This window comes from Diuraphis noxia, unplaced genomic scaffold (genome assembly GCF_037042655.1).
Source record: "Diuraphis noxia isolate RWA-SAM2 unplaced genomic scaffold, SU_Dnox_SAM2 contig0001, whole genome shotgun sequence".
NCBI lineage: Eukaryota > Metazoa > Arthropoda > Insecta > Hemiptera > Aphididae > Diuraphis > Diuraphis noxia.
The window spans coordinates 43810952-43832470 of record NW_028301711.1 but is presented as its reverse complement, the minus strand read 5'-3'; the positions used below and the strand labels follow the sequence as shown (position 1 = coordinate 43832470).

Below are 21519 nucleotides of genomic sequence, written 5' to 3'. Positions count from 1 at the left end.
TTCTAAAATTATAATTATTTCACTTATACATTCAACACTTTTAAGATTTTTTACTAATCAACTATTTAATTATTTAACGGTTTACTATGCAACTTCACTAATTAAACATTTGATTCATTGGTTAAACACGATCCCTATTAACTACGTAAGAATATGTATTTCTTATTTCTTTTTACCAAATATTTAGCATTTCATTATCCGTTCAGTTAAGGAAAATTTAATATGGTAAGTTAAATATAAATGCATAAATTGTCATAACTATAATAATATCAGTGCATTTAACTATAAAAATGACAATATATTTTTTTTTTAATTAAATACTATACAGGTATGAAGAATATTATTTTATTTCCTATCACAGATAAATAAATACAAACGTGGAGAGGGTTGATTACCCACCTAAAGAACAAGCATTCAGTTAATTCTCTAAAATTTTCCACACATTAATATTTCAATACTTAGATCCAATTTAAGGGAATACAATAAAGTATGAAAATAATATTTATGTATAAAAAGTAGTTGAACATTCTACATCATTATTAATGTTATTATTAAATATATATTATTCAAATGTATACATAGGTGTCGTGATACAGTTGACGGTTTTTTAGTTATTACAACAACAAAAAACAAATACATAATAATAATAATAATAAATGGTAAGTAACACGGCGCACAAATATGTAGCTATTACATATGTATATTAATTAAGGTAATATAAGATTGGATGCTATGTTACATACATACACACAACATAATAATTAATAATTAATTCACATCAATAAACATATTCTATATACATAATTATTTTTAATATAATTGTAATTGGAGTAAAATAGTTAAAATAATAAAAATAATAATAGTTCATACGTAAATAATAACAATAATCATAAAAAATTGTTTACAACATACATAATATAATCGAAGCCATTATCATTACTGTTGTCTCCATTTTATTTACAATGCATCTCTGTGCCATACCCATTTCTTATTAGTGTGGTCAAATCGATGCGCCAACCACTGATGTTCCAACAATCTGTACCGTTCTGCACTAAGATATAATGGTTTTCCTCGTCTGTTTTAAGGCAATAATTAAATATGTTTATATTTAAATCAAATGTTAAACCAAACAAATTTATTAAATTATGTTTACTTGAGTTCACGATCTTCTTCGCCAAATGCATCAAGGTACACAGACCCCCAAAGACATGCCCGTTTGCCACGAATTACAACAACTGAACTAGAAGTCACAACCAAGAACATTCCCGTACCGCCGCCACATTCTAATGAATGCTAATATACAAGAAAAAACACAATATTATAATAATTTGTAATATTGTGTAATAATAAATTATATTTATTCAAATTTGCATATTACTAATGATATAATTCACAAATTTAAAAAGTAAAAAAATAAAATAAAAATGGATTATGAAGATTTTAAGAAAGGATAAGGGTTATCAAGATTTTACAGTTAGAATCCTATAAAAAATAAAGTTAATTTTTTTCAATCAATAATTATTATTTTCTAACATTAAAATAATATTAACATATACTAAAAATGCACATACTTGTACTGCTTCATAAATATGATTTGTTTTGCAACAATTTTCTTTCAGGCATACGACAGTTCCACAAACCAAGCATACGCTTGTCTCTCGTGGCACGCCATGACATCGATGACAGGCCCTACCATGATAGTATTGGAAAACATCGTCATACAGATGTGGCAGCTTTAACAATCGAGGCCCCGCCCAAGTGATTGGTGGGAATAAACTAAGACTGGTACCCAAGATACCAGCTCTAGTGCCATCGCTAACACCACCGCTATCACAACAATCAGCAAAAAGCAACATACGTGCGGCCATTATGATATTAGCTGAAGTTGTGGCTTTAGAATTTGGGTCAATTTCAGCAGCAGCTGAAGAAACTATGGTAGTAGAATTTTCACCAATGATAGTGGCTTTAGGTATTTTGGTTGTCAATGATTCTCGAAAAGATGTAAACCATGTACGAGAAATAGTTGTCGAAATTTTATTATTTTTATCGTCGGTAGAATATGACCATTCTGGCCATATGACCGCTTCCATGGCAGAAGGTGGCTGCAATGGCATATGATGTCTTTTTTCAAAATTGGTTTGGTTTTGATAGTCATTACGTTCAATGTATGAACAATTAGAGTTATAGGTTTCTTCATAATAGTCACTGATTTCATGGCCTTCCTCGTTGTTATTTAACAGTTTTAAATACCGAGCGAGCATTAGGTATTCATAATCGTCGTTTGACCAATGTTGATGATGGCGATTATCATTTGTAGTTGATAACTCGACATTACAGTCCACTTCAACCTGTGGCGGAGAAATGACTTGGCAATCTAATGGTTGTTCTCTTTGTTTGTTCTGTTCTACAATCAAATTACTTAGTTGCGGTGATGGTATTGTTAACTCAGGGTGGTCATCTATATTATCATCATCATCACCATTAATATATTTTTTCAATAGAGCAGCAAACCGCAAAAATGGAAGTGTACTTCGTCTTCCATAAGATTCTAGCATCAACAATATTTCCCCATCATCTTCTGAAGCATTTATTGACCCATCAAGTTTGCCGTCACTTACAATATTTTCAACATTCTCATCATCTTGGTGCATCATGAATTCATCATCGTTATTAACTATTGAACCAATGTTGACTATTTCAGTTTCATCATCATCAGACAAAAACACTATAGTTTTAGCCAAAGCTACAACTTGTGAAAATAAAGGTGCCAGTGGTAGTGTATTGTCAACTTCGGTAATATCCATTGATAATGATGATAGTTTATTATTGTATCCGTCATCTAAATCCATTCGAACGCTAGAGCTTCCATCAGTTCTTTCTTCATTTCTTGCTGATAGTTTTCTTGTATTAAGACTACTGCAATGTTGTGGGCGGTTAAATTTACAGTTACGATTCCACGTGGAAGCGACTTTCAATGCGGCCACATATAATTGCATGTTGTATGTGAGTTTGATTAAAGTATCAAACAAATCTAAACACATAATTGAAATATTAATATTAGATTTGTGTATGGTTTTAGTAACAAAAATTAAATTAATATTAATTTTTACATTTTTATAAGAAAAAAAGGAAAAGTAGAAATTAAAAAACATAATACAAACCGCGGTCTAGTGTAGGTAATAACAACACAAGTTGTAAGAGTACAGAGCATGGATCACGCATTAATAATGGTGGATAAGAATTGCTCAACTGTTGTCGAGGCTGTTCACACCCGATTAATTTGTACCAAACATCACTAATGGGATTATAATCAGGAGTCTGGTACTTGGTCATCAACGACCGGGCACTCACACGCAACACTTTTAACAATGGTGCTAAAAAAATTTAAATTAAACCACTTATTAACTTAAATATTAAAAATGTCAAAATATACAATCAAAAATTCTATATGATGTAAACATGTTACATATATATTGTAAAAATATTTTTCACTATTTAATTTTTCGGACGATTCATTATTATTAATGTTTATAAATTATTAATAATTTTTCTTTTTTAAGGTTTTATTATTATTAATTGGTAAAAAAAATATCCTGATATCAGTGGGGACTATGAAAATTGGCTATTCAAAAATATATAAATTGAAAACAAATAATATGTACATAACTTAAATGGTGAAATATTTTAACTTAATCGTAACAATCAGTTAAAAACATAATTTATTGGTTAATTAATAAAAAATATGGAACAGAGTTTTATTGAAATAAATAATTTTATATAACTTGAATGTGAAAGTGACTAAAATTGAGTATTTTTCTCGACAATTTGAACAAATTGACATCACATTTAAAATATTTGAAATATTTTGGCAACAATGAGATAATATCTAATATAATATTATTTTCTCCATAAATGTATAATTGCTTCTCTTATTTTTATCAAAATATTGTAACAAACAAGTGGATAGTTCCAAAAATCACAAAAATCAAAAATTTCAAAATGTATATTGCTGCCGAAAATGTTTTTCTACATAATAAAAATTTTGGAGATTTTAAATAAAAGTTGGATGGAACATTAATAAGTCTTTAAGTGTATGCAGTCTATATAGTGCTACTAAGAAATAATATAAATACAGTGGAAAAATGTTGTGAAAGAAACTTATGAAAGTGGTGAAAAAAAAAATTAAATAAAAAGAAAAAGTCTGGAATGGGCAGGTCATATATGGATAAAACCTAAATCCATGACATAACATGACAAAATTACTTAATCAATATAAATGTGACATATATATCACATACAATATATGTATTGTCCTATAATTTTTAAAAGCAGGATAAATATAAGATATTATGTATATTGTATTGCTGAGTAAAAATTGAAATCTGATAGTAACATTATGTTCTATACTAAAATTTATTATTTGCTTATTAAACACAACATACATATTTTTGTAAAAAGGATGTTATACCTGCATGTATTGTTTCTGTCTTACAAAAACTCAACATACCAAATTCTACATTAAATTTTTTATAATATTATGTTAATTTTGAAAAAAAATTTTTAACCATTTTTAAAATGTATATTTTTCCCTAAGTTTAAAATCCGCAAAACGTAAAATATTGAAAAATGCTTACAAGGAATCCTGGATAATGTTCTTAACTTTAAATTTTATTAAGGTCAATTTACCTTTTATATTAAAAGTAATATAGAAATATGGATTATTCTAAATGTATAATTAACTATGTTATGTCTTAGTCAGACGAAAACAACACAGAGGTGAACTCAAACATACATACCTATACAATTACGCTTAGGCAGCATATTATAGTAATTATTGCTGCCATTGATGTCTGTAGCATTAACTGCAGTAGCAGAAAACAAATTGAGGTGACGATAATTGTTATTACCGCGGTGTAATGATGACTGTTCTTGCTGCAGTTGTTCTATAAGACTGTTGTTACGCTGCACCAATTCCACTTGGATATTTGTCCAAGCAACAGACACAACACTATGCCATCTTACCTTGTACATTTTTTCTCGTTGAGTTGATGTCAATAATGTATGTGGCAATGATACAGTTTGAGCTGCTGCTGTAACTACTGTTGTAGTAATCATATCACTCACACATCTATTAACAGCATTCAACAGAGGATCTTCTCCACTTTCTAAATCGTCTCCCTCTCCTCCATTACCACCATTTCCATCTTCTGCACCACCAGCAGGAATAATATCATGTACTTGGTCCTGCATCTAAGAATAAAAATATTGTATAACATTTCACTACTTTCATAAACTTATAATTATACTGTTGAAAATACAAACCAGAAAATAATCATCATTCAAATTATGATGATGAACATTCTGATGCAAGGGATGTCGATTAACAATGTTCTCTGTATCGCCAATGAAAACTGAGGCAGACTTTTCACTGCAGCAAACAGCATCACTAGATTGTACTGGTTTCGGTGATTCATATTCTTGCTGTCTTACTAGTTCTGTCAATTTGCTCACACCATCAGACATAGCACTCGAGGTAATAATAGTGGAATAAGGAGTACTGACACGTTGTTGCTGGTTTTGTTCAATAGTAAATTCTGGTATTAACGGCATTAAGGAATTAGCTAATTGCCGACAAAGTGGACAACTATATTCACCACTGTAAAAGAATAAAAATGAATTGTTTTTGTCATTAAATAAAAACAACCCTTTAAAAGCATCATATAGGTGCAATCAAATAATTGTGTAATGGTGTAAAAAATTAATGTTTAACATACCGGTCTGAATTAAAACGCTGAGCACCGCGTAACGATGCAAGATATGAACTCCAACACCTTAAATGTAAGTGATGACCACATGTCTGTACATGGACATTGCCACCAACAGGAGTAGCACTAGTAGTAGTTGTAAGGGATCCAACTTCGAAATCAGCCTTATCCAAGTTCTACAAAATTAATGAATCAAAAAATAATTATAATGTGTAACAGTATAGTTAAGGTAAATAGAAGAACTAATGGCTAATAAATGTATACATAATATGATTGGGAAAGATGGCGTTTATATCGTATACACTTGATATGAACAAAATCAGCTTTCAAGAAATAAACTTGAACATGAACTAAGTTCCTTATTTATTACAACCTTGCATATCTTGAGTTTGTACATTGACAAATTAATTTTTATAAGTCACAGTTATATTTAAAGCGTTTAATAAGTTTAATTTATATAATAATAATGATAATAATAATAATACATTTTAGAAGAATTTCAAGAAACTTTAAATTTCTTGCAGACTTTGAATTTTAGAACTAAAGAAAAACAATGCTTAAAAATGAAATTCTTTTATCGACGGTTTTCAGTTATATCAAATTTTATTTATTTTTTTATATATATATTTTTATTTTATATATAATTCAACAGTAAATGAATTATAATTAATAGAAAGGAAACTCACGTTAAAATATTGTGACAATAGTCGTTTGCGGCGGTCAGAATGCGATGCATACGTAGTTGCGTCATAATTATCAGCAATTGTTGTCACAATTGATTGATTATGTTGTTGTGATTTAGGGTCATTTATTACAGATGTAGATTGTTGATGATGTAGCTGTGAATTCAACGGTGGTAAAGAAGGCCAATAATGATAATAATTTTGTTCACTGTTGACTAAACATTTGTTTTCAACTTTAATACTATTTGTGAGATTTGTAGCTTTTTCTGTATCTTGCAGTCGTTGTTGACGATACTCAGTAGTATTGCTATTATTGGCATTGTATAAATTGGTTGACTCTAATGGTTGTGAAACAATATGTCTCCTGTGTGCTAAAACATTTGTACCCTACAAGGATATAATATAAATTAGTTTATAGTATTAATAATAAAAATTATATTAATGAATTTATTTTCAAAATGATCTCTAAAATTCTAAAAGAAACATACTTGAACTAATATCACTAGTCCCACAGGATCTTGACGCTGTTGCTCTATCTGTACGATCACAGTCTGATTACAAATAACACAATCCACAGTCAACATTGTTTCATGTTGATCAGATCCGCGAATATGGGTAGCTGATTCTTTTGTTGTTGTTGTTGTACTATTACTACTACTACTGTTTTCATCTAGTTCAACTATATTATTTGCTAAAGTTGAAGTAGAGGCTTCATTACTAGAAGTAATCGAAGTGGATATATCCACAGTAGGAGCCGGTATGTCACATTCCATAATTGTAGCAGTTGCACAGGTAGATTGTGTATCAGTAGAATCTAGATCTCCAGAGCGACGTGCACTTTCAAGGAATGCTCGTTGCGCTCGTGCCATTTCTTCCATCATTTGCTGCTGCTTGTCACGAGCCCGGCGCTTACGTTCCCGGCGCTCACGCTCTTCATCATCTCGTGAAGCTGTTTCTCGCATTACCACTGCTATTGGCCATAATGCCACTCTAGTACGCAATATGCAATCATAACATGATGTCGACCCTCTAGCTATCCTATCTAACAAACGACCCACAAAAAATGCCCCATCACCACAAGGGGGTACTTCTTCTTTGGTATTATCATTTTCTGATGCTGATTGGTTTAAAATTATAGGTAGTTGATATGAATCTGGTTCACCCGACAATTGAGAGTGCAATTTTAAAAGTAAGGAAATGATGCTCTCATTTATACAAACCAATGAATTTTGTTGGTCATCAACTTGTATTACTGCCTGCTTATAAAAACATCAATTTGTTATAATAATCTATAGGTACAATTTGAATAGAAACATACTAACTATTTATCATCACTTACATTTCTATCAACACCAAATATTGATGCTTCATTATCATTATTTGCCACAGCCTCGAATGGAAATTCAGGTACAGTAAGATCAATTATAACTGAAGATGATGATGACGACTGATTTTGGTCATGTATAGGTGAATCTGTTTTTGGTGGAGGAGGCCGTAAGAATTGTAAACGTTGTTTAACACGATTCAACGCAGAATCTGCTAAAAAAAAAAAAAAAAAAAATAATGTCACATTATTTATGTAATAATTATAACAAGTTATAATATATTATGTTATAGACATTAAGTAAATGAAAATTGTTTAACTAAAAAAATAAAAATGAATAATATTAATGGTGCTTTGTTGAAGATCGTAACTATAATTACATTTTTTCAAAATGGGTAATTAACAAAATAATTATTTTATAAATTTAAAAGATTAATCACATATTTTAATTTTTAATCCTTACTTGTAATAATTAAAAAAGTTAATAATTTATATAAAATATTATACTAGAAAAAATCACTAAAACCTAGAGTAATATACATTTGATCAGATAATGTTTAAATAGATCATTTTTGTCAAAATATTTGAATGTTATTAGAACTTACTGATGAGTAATAATGACAATATTCATATACCTTTCAATGTATTGTACTTCATATTGTTATTAATTAACTAAGAACTTCTTTGACAATAAAATATTATTTTAGAAGCTCTAAAGTTCCAATTGATATTTAGATAATAATAACATTTAACACAATTACAGTAGGGTCTCGATAATCCGAACGAGATTGGGGAAAGGGGTCGTTCGGATTAGCGATTTGTTCGGATTACCTATGGCTTAAAAAAAAAACATCAATTTTATTTTTATTTAAAATATGAAATTTTATTTTTATTTGTATTAATCGTGTAAAAACTCGTTATTTCAAAAGACATTGAATACATAAAAATATTAATATTAATTATGAACTTTACCATTTAAAATATTGATTTTTTTTTGTACATTGGTTCCCGTTATGAATTGGTAGCCTTGTCCCACATAATTGAAAAACTTTATTACCGGAAAATATTATTTATAAATACATACATAATATGTACATATTATGTAGTATGTACATATTATGGCGATAAGATAATTCTCAAGCCCGTTCGGATTACCGCGTCTTTCGGATTAGCCTGTGTTCGGATAATCGAGACCCTACTGTATTGTGTTTAAACATTTATAGTTTAACTAGGGTAATTATTAACTTCCTAAACAAGTAAAAATAATATTTGTGTACACCCTTATAACATATTCATATTTTATAAAAAGGGTACAATATACTAAGTAAAATTGTTATAATATAAATAGTACTTAGCTAATGAACATTATAAATAATTTTCTTATTTTTCTGAAAATATTTATAACAAAAGGATGATGTATGATTTTTGGTGGGTTAGGCACTTCAACAAAACACCAACCATATAAACATTAAATAGTAGTATAAATTGATTGTATTTGATAAAGGTATTTTAATATGTATAGTATGTATTACCCATTGTAGATGATGTAGCAGCTGCTGCAGCATTTAAGCTATAAAAAGGTGGACGAGTTGGAAGGGAAGAACTAGCAAGAGGTATTTCGTTGCCAGCTATTGTAGCCAAAGATGGAACAACATTAGACTGTTGTTGTGAGTTACCTACAAAACCAAATATATTGATAATTGCTTATTAATTATTAATTACATTATTGAATAAAGCATTAAATTCATTGATCATTTTTGTATGAATTAATAATTATTCTCACCAGGTTCAAAGTTGTGAGAAGCAGTGGTTGGTGATGAAGAGCTAGCCACTGAAGCAGCTGCTGCTACAGACGATGTGAAATAATCAAATAAATTGGTAGCCATTGTCGAGGCAGCTGTAGCATTAGAAGTAGTATTAGCTGCTTCTTCGCCAAAAAAATAATGGTAGTATGGTGGTGGCAACTCAACATGTGTAATAGTAGTACACAAATTGTGTGCCAAATCATCATGATCATACCAACGATTCAACAATAGAAGTGTTGTTTCTTTGGCATTAGCTGTTTCACTGTCAGAATTACTTGCATCTGCTACGGTTATTTTAATCTTTCTTTTAGGACAGCTTTTGATATTAGGGCTTTCATAGGAACATTCTCCAGATGAAGCTGTTGAAGATGACGATGCAGACTGCTTAGCTGGAGGATCTATATCCATTGGTTGCTGTTGATTATTATCAACAGGAGAGTTACTATAAAATATCCAAGCCTGGTCAAGAAGATAGATCAGTAGACTAAGTGTATGTTCACTTATATCTCGGTAAACTGCTGAACGATATAGGCAATGCCAGACAACAGCGTGAAATAACTTAGATAACAGTGCTCTACAAGGATTGCGGTATGCTGGATGGTGTTTCTGTGGCATCCTATACGGTGGCCAAGTATTTTGATTTTGTTTCAACAATCCAACACTACGCATGCTACATACCAAAAAAATAAAATAATAAGTGAAAAATAATAAATCATATTATGTTTTCTATTATTAATTTAAAAATTATATACATAATTAATAACATACAATGTTGTATAACGGTCCATGGATGATTGAAAGTCACGTCTATGAACAGCTCTCAAAAGCACATGCACTGGATCATACAATTTTTGCCAGACATGTGCTAAAGGCACATATAGTCCTTGTTGCATGTTTCCAGACGCTTCAAACTGAGGTCTCTTATACTCAGCTACCTTGAATTGCAATTAAACATAATCATGAAATATTTTCTATACTTAATGTCTAAGATTATAAAAAAAATTTATCTTACAGCTTGTAATACAGTTTCAAAATCACGCATAGCTGGTGGAGATTCTTGGTCAATGGAGGGAGGATTTCGAGATGTGCCATCGCTACTAGTATTAGGACTTGAGGTAGTTGTGGCACTAGTTTGAATTCCACCACATCGTTCAGGCATTAATTCCATTAATTGACTGTGTGTTTTATCAGAAACACATAATAATGTGACCATTTCTAATTGTGATTGACAATAATCATAATCTTCATCGGAACCTAATAAATAGTAAAGTTATTTTATTTTATATTAATTTATTTCTTAATAAATTAATATTATCAATTATGTTTAATTACTACTAACATAAATTGGTACGGACACCTATTAAAGTGGCAAGGAAAACTAATAATCCCTCCATACTAGGTGCAGCGTCATATTCCTCCGAATCCATAACTTGAGGTAATCCACCATGTTTGACTACATGCATCCAATCATACACTTTAAACCTACAACATCAACAGCAATTAAAAGTTATTTACCAACTTAAACAATAATAATATAATATAATAGATAATAAATAATAATTACTTTTCCAATATTAAAGACATGAATATGTTGGCATCTGATAATTCAGATAGACAAAGTTGAAGTAAATAAATATCAGCATCTACCATGGATATACAAAAATTTGATTGGATGTACGTCATAGCTTGGCCTTTAATTTGTAAGCCATTACGCACCCATGCACCCTGCATAATTTCGTAGAATGCTGATTGAGCGCGTACAGGATGTGCAGCAATTGCCATTAACAATGAATCTCTATCTGCTGAATCATCCGTGCTGCTTCGTGGTATTATGTCTTCTATACGAGCACCTTGAGCGCGCACAGCTTGACACAAAAATACTGCCAAATACCGATGCAAAGGCAGGTGAAAAGTGAACTGATGACGATCATCTAATCTTCGAATTATAGTCGTGGAAGCATTTGTAATGTAGTTAGCAGAAGAGGACGCAGTACCACCACAAACATTACCATGGTCCTGATCATGGTAGTAACCGACATCTATGAGCCATTTACGTAGACGTTTGAGACAAGCACGTAACACGCGGAAGGATAGTGACAATGTGTCAGCAGATGTGAGATGAGATAGCATGGCCCACATTGGATATGCACTAGCTTCAAGTTCAGCACTAAAAGCAGCATAATAAGTGTTTGGTTCAAATTCAACATGATGTCCCAACTCTCGACAATTAACATTCATTCCTATAATAATTTAAGTTTTTTAATTACTAGTTTATTTATTGTATATTTATTAGATATATCATAAATCGTTAATTTAAACAAACATGAAATTTACCTTGAAACATTGATAAATATGAAAACCATGAATCCAATAAACGGTCGTCACACATAAATTTAACAGCAATCGGCCTATGCGACAATACATTATTTAGATCACTAACCAATGGCCAATAACAATGCTCTTTCATAACAGCCTTTGAACAATCTACAACCCTGTGTCGGTTTTTCATGGGATCTATAATGTAATAAATAAATAATTATATAATGAAATATAAGAATTATACTTTATTGAAATATCAAGAAATCTGAATTATGAATTAAATTAAATTAAATTATGAATTAAATCTGAATTAAATTCCACTATATTTTAAATTAATTCAATTTATACAATTTTAATTTGTAATCCTAAACTCATAATTGAATTAATAATTTACCATGTAATGTTGAAGGTATCAGTATTTTTTTCATCATGCGCCTTAAACTTGATACCATTATTCTCAGCAATCCTAATTTGTCGACCATCCGTGTAGCCAATGCTTCATTACTAAACAATTGAACACTAATATGAACAATATGGTTAGAAAGGGTATCTGAGTCTCTTGTTGTGGCCAAAACACGAGCTACACATCCATAGTGCATAACAAATGCTTCAGTTAATGCTTCTTTATATGCGGCATCAGGCAACATGTTCAACAGAAAACAGACCATTTTTTGAGGAAACTCATATCGTACAGTCCAAAAAACAATCTCTTGCAAAAAACTGGAATGATTCAGTTTGTTTTTACGTCTTCTACTAATCTGACCATCAACGAGCCAATCATCTAAAAAATACATCAACATTCCATATTCAATATTTATGTAATAAATAATTATCAACTATGTATTCAATCGTGATTTAATTGTTAAAAATAATTTAATTCAGTTATTGCTTAAGTATAAAATATTATACAGAAATAATTGGAAATACCAAAGTAGATATTAAAAATTAATTCAACATTTTATTTATTATTTATTCATATGGCATAGACAATGGTCAACATTTATAACATAAGATAAATACCTAAAGTTATCGTAATATAAAAATAAAATATGATAGTACGCAATAGGTTAGGTAATGTATAATAAAAATGTTAAGATGTTTATTAACATTTTTTTTAATTTATATTTATGTACAAGCCTGTTTTACACCTAATGGTCCCTTGTTGCTGAAGGTCTTTTAATCAGAGGAGGTACTAGACCCTCTTGACAAGGGGGGCCAGAAAACAGTGTAAATATACCGTTAGTACATTCACAATTTAAGATATTTTTATCTATGAAATCGTGGTACATAAATAGATAATATATTATCTATGAGTACATATTATTCTATTTTTCGCGCAAATCACTTTATCAGGATAAGAATCTTATCTAAGTTCCAGCATACAACAAACTATATACTACTACACTAATTACTAGGTAATCAAGAAATGATAGCAGTCTTTTAGCATTAATAAAATATTTAAATGCAATAATATATGAATGTTATTATTGTAAGCCTGAGATATCTTATACGTACGGTCCACAGGAGGGGCAGTTGCATACTCTGCCCCTCCTGTAGTACTGTCTATGCTTTTAATTAATAATATAAAAAAAATTAAACATGGCAAAAATACACAACTAATTTAAGTGTATAATATGTAAAGTTATTTCCTAAAATTACCTACCATTATATATTTTATTGTATAAATATAACATACAATTAATATAAATATTGATGCTTATAAATATTAAAAAATAAAAAAACTACATAATAAATATTATTCTGCAGACCATCACATGGAACTTAAAAACCTATGAAATTTAAATAATATACATAAAATAAAAAACAAATTGATAACTATTTCAAAAATCATTTTATTCTCAATAAATAAGCAAATTTTATACTAAAATTATGACCAGTTTAGAAACTAATTATCAGATAAATATCATAAATCTAGTGGCGGCTTGTGTGCTCTCAAAGTGGGAGGGCGATATAAAATTGCTTATTTATGGAAAGTATCAAACACAAATAATATTAATAATAATAATTTATTTTAATCTGTTTAATAGCTTAATACATATAAATTATTATAATTCTAAATTGCCAACACTTTTTTATAGATAGAATTGATTAGAGTTACAATCGCACCAAGTAAATAATAAATACGCAAGTTCGGAAATTGGAATCCGTGCATAAAGGCCAATGGGCGATTAAAATCATCGCCCTAGTAGCAGTATTATTATTGTGTTCCCCCTTCTTATTTTTTGTATTCCAACCATAGTAATGACGAGCGACTTTTAACATCGCCCAAGCATCGCATGTGCTGCTCGTCGGTCCTGGCAAATTGTTATTGATTATCGATTCTCAGAAGCTAAAGCGTCAAATTATTTATTTTTAAACTCCCATTACCTGATAATGTTTTCATAATATGTATTAGTGTAAATGTAGGAAATACAATTTTTATTTTTGACAATATTATACTAAAATATAAATGAGAAATTTAATATTTAACTTATAAATTAGTAATAAATGATAATTTTAGAAGGGGGGCGATCACCCCATCGCCCCTATCTACGAGCCGCCACTGCATAAATCAATTTTAGCTTTGCTCAAGTAGAGATTATATTTAAGAATAAACGCATTTAAAATATTCACGAGTATACATGCAAATGTTCTTTAATTAATTAAACACTGTAAACTGTAAAGCGTACGATAGTCGACTATCAATGATCTCACCAGTCACAATGAATGAGTTTTGAAAATACAATTAATGTGAAACACTATTTAAAAATAATCCATAGTTGAGTTTTTCTAAACATGCTCAAGATCCTTTAGATGCTATATTAATAGGTAACATCTAATAATGAACTATAAACACTTCTATATTACTGACATCAGCTTGTATACAGTTAATTGTAATTAATTCCCTAATTAAAAGGAATTTAAGTAAAATTAACTAACTAAAATCTTTAAACAAATGTCTAAAAGACTAGTATTTTAGACCGTTGAAACATGTATTCTAGGGGTTAATACAATTTTAATTAACATATCTAATTTTACCTTGAATGAAAAAATAAATTCAGCCTCATAGTTGTTAATTTTTTTATAAAAGCCTGGTTCTTCAAAATCACACTTTTAATAGTAACTTACTTATAGTGTTGTAAAAAATAGTTTCTGAACATAAAATTATTTTCTACAGATAGGTTAAAAGATTAGATATGTAAAATTACCTTTGGAACTATTTTTAACAAGTATAAATCAGTCATTTAAAAAAAAAACTTTTTGTTTTAATTATAAAATATTAAATCTATAAAATACCATTTAAGTAAATTAGGTAATAAAATATAAAAATGTATTTATTTTTTTAATAAGAATAATTTTTATAGTAATATGATATAAAATTTAAAATTTACCTTCTCTAAATTCATCATCGTCGTCATCATCATCATCTTCTTCAGAACTACTAAGACTATTACTGCCATGAATAGAATCTCCAATTGTTGTATTACTGCGACGTTGTCGCCTACTACTTGATGACGGCAATGATGTTGATGCAGTGTATTGATGTATAGCTTCGGCATAATAGCGACGTACCTTATCTGTATATATAGTATAAATAGTCTGTTGTGGTTGCTGCTGTTGTTGCTGTAGACTAGAATCACTACCAAAATTATAATTTCCAGCACTACTATAATAATCACATGCCCATCGATATATCTATATGAGATTAAAAAGAAAATCTCATTGTTATTTTTTAAATTCTTTCATTATTGATAATGTTTTAAAAATCATACTCTTTCATTGGTTAAAGACACAGTCATGACACGTCGCATAGCAGCTCCAAGAGCACCAAATTCATGTAGCATACCCAAAAAAGGGTCCAAGTCTATAAGTAATAAATTATGTTGCTGATTTGTCATTCCAGCACCAGCACCTCCAACACCTCCTGGTGGTACATGAGTATTACTTGTTCTAGAATCGGCAATTTTACTAAAAACAAATTTAATATTTATAATTTTAATTCGGTAAATATTACACTAAGTGAACTTGAACTACCTGTTTTCACGTAAATACTGCACTAGTCGTAACAAAAGTCTTGGCATTATTCTCTCAGCTACCCTCAATAAATCGGCAGGAGGTTGTTTACAACCACTATTACTGCTTGTACTAGTACCATCAATATTGATTGTACTACTATGCTTATGACAAAACCTTGAAAAAGAAAAGAAAAATATTTTATTTTTTTCAGCAAATACTGTTGATGTATTAGATCAAAGGTACATTATATAATTGTAAAAAATGTATATAGCTTGGTAATACAAAGTTGGAATTAGAAACAATTTGAGTACTATTAAAATTTAATACTGACATTTTAGTAATATTAATATTGAAGGTATAAAAAACAAAATTTATATTATTTAACTTAACTATGTAGATATATAAAGTATATTATTTGTACATTTTATGGATTAAGTACCAAAGTCAGATAATATAAACAGTATTAATACCTGTTATCAGATTAAGTAAAAATATTATTACTATAACAATTTTTTTCGTTCATTACACTGGTAAGTTATAAATAGGGAACGGATTTATATGTAATAAAAATTCAGAAATATGCAGATATATGGAAGCTAAAATATAATAAAATATGTGCTAAAAACTTTTAAACATGTGGGAAAAAATAAAATTATTATTATTAAATTATCAAAATGATTTTTAGCATTGAATTATTAGAATTAATTTTAAATTATCAAATGTTAAATGTTATTTTATTTATATTATTTTTACATTTATTTATATTAATTAAATAAATCACCTATTAGGTCTCAAAATATTTTTAAAACAGCTAAATGATGTTCCACATCAACCGATATTATTGAAGCATATTTGAACCACGCAATATCGGAAGATGATAATTCTAAATTTTTTTCCACTCATTATGTCATTGATTGTTTTAAAATCAATATAGCCTAGATTTTCTTTTGTAACAGCATAGATTTTCTTTTTTACAACATCTCCTATTGGTCCAATTACAAATTTTAATTTTTCAATCACTGATTTGACAATTTGCATACAATCATATAAGGACATGTTTTTTGTTTCTAATTTTGTAATTGTATGTGCGATAAAACTAAAATTCAGTGGGATGAAAATTAAATAAGATAATAAGGTAAGGACTATAAAACTAATATAACTACTAAATATCAACAATATACTGATAAATGACTGTTTATGTCCTAAGTAATATGGCTTGAAAACATATGAATGATGAAATAATAAAATATTTAAAAATTATTACAAATTAGTAAAATATGAAGAAATATGTTATTATACCAAAATACATATAAATATGTAAAATAAAAGTAGCATTATTTTAATAGGAATGATTTAAATCATGAACATTTCTTGTCAAATCGATTTGTTTTAATAAAAATATGCATTTACATATAAATCTGTTTCCTAGTTATATATAATCTACCATTAATTGGGTAAAGTACTATTTGATAAAAAGAAGAAATTGAAATGATTTTCTTTGATATAATGCTAATACTATATTATTTAAAACATTATTACAGTACTATCTGATTTTTTATACACATATACTTAAAGAGTAATCAAAAAAAGAAATTTAGTTAATGTTTTAATTAATAAAATGAATAAAAACAATGAGAACCATATACGTTTAAAAAAATTAAAATATTATGATATATAATTGAAAATTTGACTATAAATTAAAACAAAGCCTAAGTTTATTTATGTTTATGAAAATGTTTTCAATTGAATGTTAATAAATTATTTTTATATTTCATTAGTTTATAATGGAATAGATACCTGAATAAATATTACTATTTATTAATAGTGGGTATACTTATTTTTAAAACTACAAGAGAAGTATCTCAACATAATACATAATTAACTATCTAAACTAGTATATAAAAAATAATGATTTGTCAATTAGTATTTATATCATCTTATTTTATTGATTATTTATTTTATCCATTGCATAATGGATAAAGTTAATGTTCACATTAACCAAAGAAGATCCCATTTCCACAATTTTGGTATTTCTATTCACAGGAAATGTGTAAAACGGATTGTTATCTAGAGAATTTGAATATACCTGTTTTTGGACATTATCCGTAAAATACCAATGGGTTGTGATTTTAATAGATATTAATTTTTTATTTATTTATTAACCAACTAAAATTACCTAATTCTGATATTATTCATTATTTACCCCATAAAATGTACCTAATATAAGGTGAATTGATTTAAACGAATATATATTTCCACTTTATATTAATGTTTTTAATATCAAATAACTTATTTTTTACTCAACAAAAAAATTAGTTTCGACTTTGATCTAGTTTTTGTAACTTATAAATATTATTAAAATTTCTGCACCAAAATAGTGTGATCAATGATCATTGTAAAATATCAATTAGAAATATTTAAATATAAAAAGATAAAAATAGATATATTTGAATACACATTACCCATCAGGCTTCATTACACTTGTGTCTCCACAATCACATGCCCCTCCTGCTTGAGAACGAAACATATTGAAATCATGACCAGTATGATCACCACGCTTAAAACAATCTCCACACAGGGACATACAAGGAGATATACTGCAAGTACGACATCTATATGCTACATAATTGGCCGTCCAAACAAGGCCACAACATGTACCATAGTCATAAACTTTGACTAAAAAATAAAGAATATTTGAATAATAAATCATACATAAGTAATGAAATGGTTAAAATTGAAACTTACCTGCACTACTAAATTCATCTAGGGTTTTACCACCAGCCATCAACCAGCGTATCCAGTCCAAATTATTCCACTCGCTAATCGCATCATATGGATTAAGCATCACATCCAGCATTTCGTCCAGTAACTTACAACGAGTCAGAGCAGAATCAGCTGCAGCTGTATCTCCACCACCATCATCTTGCTGCTGTTGCGAGATGGTAGTCGCAACAACTGGGGTATTACAACAAGCAGCTGCAATGAGTGCAGCTGCACCACGTTTTCCCCGTTTCATGAGACCATAAGCAGGCGACTGCTGCTGTGCCGTATCAGCAGTGGAAGTAGTGTCCATTATCATAGTATATCAAATATATATCTAAACGTATTGAACAAACAAGATTGTGTGGTAGTTTGATTGGTGCAAGTAAGACGTCAACATCATAGCGAACAATACATACGACTCATTCAACATGGCGTGCAAGTTCTATTCAAAAACTTCTCCATATGCCGCATGTGATGTGAATGTTGACACTAAGAATTTGGAATTGTGAAATACTTCTTGACTATTACTTTTGTCGGTACGCTTTCCGACGCGAAAATTGAATTTCAGATATTCACAATATAACACACTCGCTAATTCATTGAGCACGACGCCACAATCAGCGTGACGTTCATGCCACTACGATGGTATGTAAACAAACGCAGTGGAACACGGGCCACGTGTAATTGTAACCCGAAGACGGTCAACAAATTTGCAAATATCGAAAAAACTCGGCTAGAAAATATCGTCACTGAGAGCCTTCGGTACGTAGTCCGTTCGTGCACAGAGAAAAGTGACACAACAACGACGATGATAGTAATACTATGTGAATGACGTACGTGCGCGACTCAACGATAATGCGAAAAATAATCATACAATAACTCACGAATATTGAGCATGTGAAATTTAAAACATTCAAATCGAAAAAATAATAAAAAATAAAATTTCCTTGTCATAAAAAGTAGTGCGTTAACAATTTAACATGCGAGTCGGACAACGGGCATGAAAAAGAAGAAAAGGAAAAACGACGACGATTATATCACTTGTCGGCACCACAGACCACAACCACCACCACTACCACTGTTCACCGCCTACACCAGTCGGACAATACATAAAAACATAAATTCGTCCGAACGCGCACGGTAGAAGGGAAAATACTGTGGTAGTGTGGTCGGCCGTACACGAATGTTGTGATAGCACGGAGGATACCACTATTGCTACTACAACCATGGCTGCGGTATCGTATCATTTTCGTAACCGGATGGACCGCACTTATGATAACTTTAGTGGAGGCACACACATTTTATACAAGATCATATACAATTTGTATATTATGGTATACGCGGGACCTGATCACATTATGACATTACATTACTAGTCCAGGCTTATATTTACTATTTAGTAATAATAATAAACTTATAAATATACTTTAGTATAGAACTTACTAAATATAAGTCTGTGATTACGGCGTAGCATGTGCATGACGTAAAAACATTTACTTCATCATGCGATGAACTTGACGTAGTACGTCCCTTAAATAATCAATATTATTTCAAGAATCTAGAGAAAAAATCCCCAGAAAAAAAAGTAGTCCCGACTGTAGGAAAAAATGCCCCGTATCAATTTAATACATAATTATTCTTTTTTATTCAATTTTTAAACAATATACTTATATTTAAATAATTATTCACATCATTAACATAATAATATTTATAAAACTATGCAATTTAACTTAATTTAATTTAATCTTTACATCCTTAATTATATTATAAAATAAACAAGTAAAGCTGCGATCTGAATTTACATTGTCAATAAATTGTCATACTGGTATCTAATTTTTAAAATATGAAAAAAATTAACAATAACTTAATAGCATTGCTTTTTAAGGTTGTGGCTATAACTTCCATGAAAAAATCGTTCCTCTTGCATGGAACTTCGTGTTCGAACCCCCTCCTCCACCCACAACAAAACATTTTTTAGTTAATAAATTTAATTTATGTAAGCAACTTAATTATGATAATAATTTGCCATGTGGCTACCTAATAATATGGTAACTATATTATAGTCTATATAATATGTTTGATTATATTGTTACACATTTTATTATAATTGAGCTAATACAAATTCCGATACCGTTTTATATAGTAAAATAGGTATTATTGTATATTATAGATAAATCACACACTGTTAAAGACGTTTAGTCGACGGACGCAAAAGGTACTTAATATATTATCGATCAATAAATTATCAAATTATCGCCTATATTACCATTTCATAACGAAAAGTCGATAAACATCATGATATTTTCAGCATTATTAATAAATTTATTGTACACATTAAATACGTACATGATACATCAGTATTCAGTACAAAAACCTATATTGGAACAAATATTAGTATCATTGAATGTATCAGTTCTGTGGTGTGCCATGTAACGCGTACTTGCGACCCTATAATATTTCTGAATAATTTTTTGGATGTTACATTAACCAAGATTTTAAAATGATCTAAGGATTTTATAAAATCATTTGAAAACGTAGAAGACATACAAATACCAAGAATCGTTAAAAAAATTGGACGTCAAAAACATCGAATTAATATTGTTACAAATTCGCCTGAATAATATTATCGCATAACAACAGCTATTCCTTTTTTGACGATTTCATTGAATAGCTCCAGTCAAGGTTTAATAATCACAAAAAACAAATTTCTCCACTGCACAAGTTGTTACCAAAAATGTGTAACAAATTTGAAATATATACAAACGACTTTGAAATGTATTCTGAATTTCTGGATATAAAAATACTACCATCAGAAATTCAACTTTAGAAAAGAAAATAGACTA

The 21519-nt window shown here is 29.3% G+C and overlaps 1 protein-coding gene across 3 annotated transcripts; it reads right to left on the bottom strand.

Moving 5' to 3' along the window:
* Nucleotides 1-249: 249 nt before the first annotated feature.
* Ubr3 (Ubr3 ubiquitin ligase) lies at nucleotides 250-19808 on the bottom strand. Of its 3 annotated transcripts, none has more exons than XM_015513183.2 (24): nucleotides 19093-19808; nucleotides 18659-19010; nucleotides 18376-18589; nucleotides 15932-16087; nucleotides 15670-15865; nucleotides 15289-15592; nucleotides 12291-12677; nucleotides 11912-12091; nucleotides 11142-11817; nucleotides 10917-11059; nucleotides 10590-10831; nucleotides 10346-10512; nucleotides 9556-10247; nucleotides 9305-9448; nucleotides 7788-7987; nucleotides 6937-7707; nucleotides 6452-6835; nucleotides 5775-5941; nucleotides 5323-5656; nucleotides 4797-5250; nucleotides 3162-3374; nucleotides 1572-3031; nucleotides 1154-1293; nucleotides 250-1075 (listed from the first exon to the last, which is right to left on the bottom strand). In XM_015513183.2, exons 2-24 carry the CDS (start codon nucleotides 18990-18992, stop codon nucleotides 958-960), a joined length of 8076 nt encoding a protein of 2691 aa, XP_015368669.2. In that variant the 5' UTR covers nucleotides 18993-19010; nucleotides 19093-19808; the 3' UTR covers nucleotides 250-957. The 3 variants fall into 3 exon arrangements, with proteins under 3 accessions (XP_015368669.2, XP_015368672.2, XP_015368671.2); XM_015513186.2 differs by having other exon boundaries at nucleotides 7788-7984; XM_015513185.2 differs by having other exon boundaries at nucleotides 6937-7704; nucleotides 19093-19807.
* Between the last annotated feature and the right edge of the window lie 1711 nt (nucleotides 19809-21519).

Coding starts and splice junctions, on each gene's coding strand:
- Ubr3 (XM_015513183.2), bottom strand. CDS start 18,992: ATGATAATGGACACTACTTCCACTGCTGATACGGCACAGCAGCAGTCG. Junction 15,866..15,931: donor CAGTATTTACGTGAAAACAG/GTAGTTCAAGTT, acceptor ATTTGTTTTTAG/TAAAATTGCCGATTCTAGAA. Junction 1,076..1,153: donor GAAGAAGATCGTGAACTCAA/GTAAACATAATT, acceptor GCCTTAAAACAG/ACGAGGAAAACCATTATATC.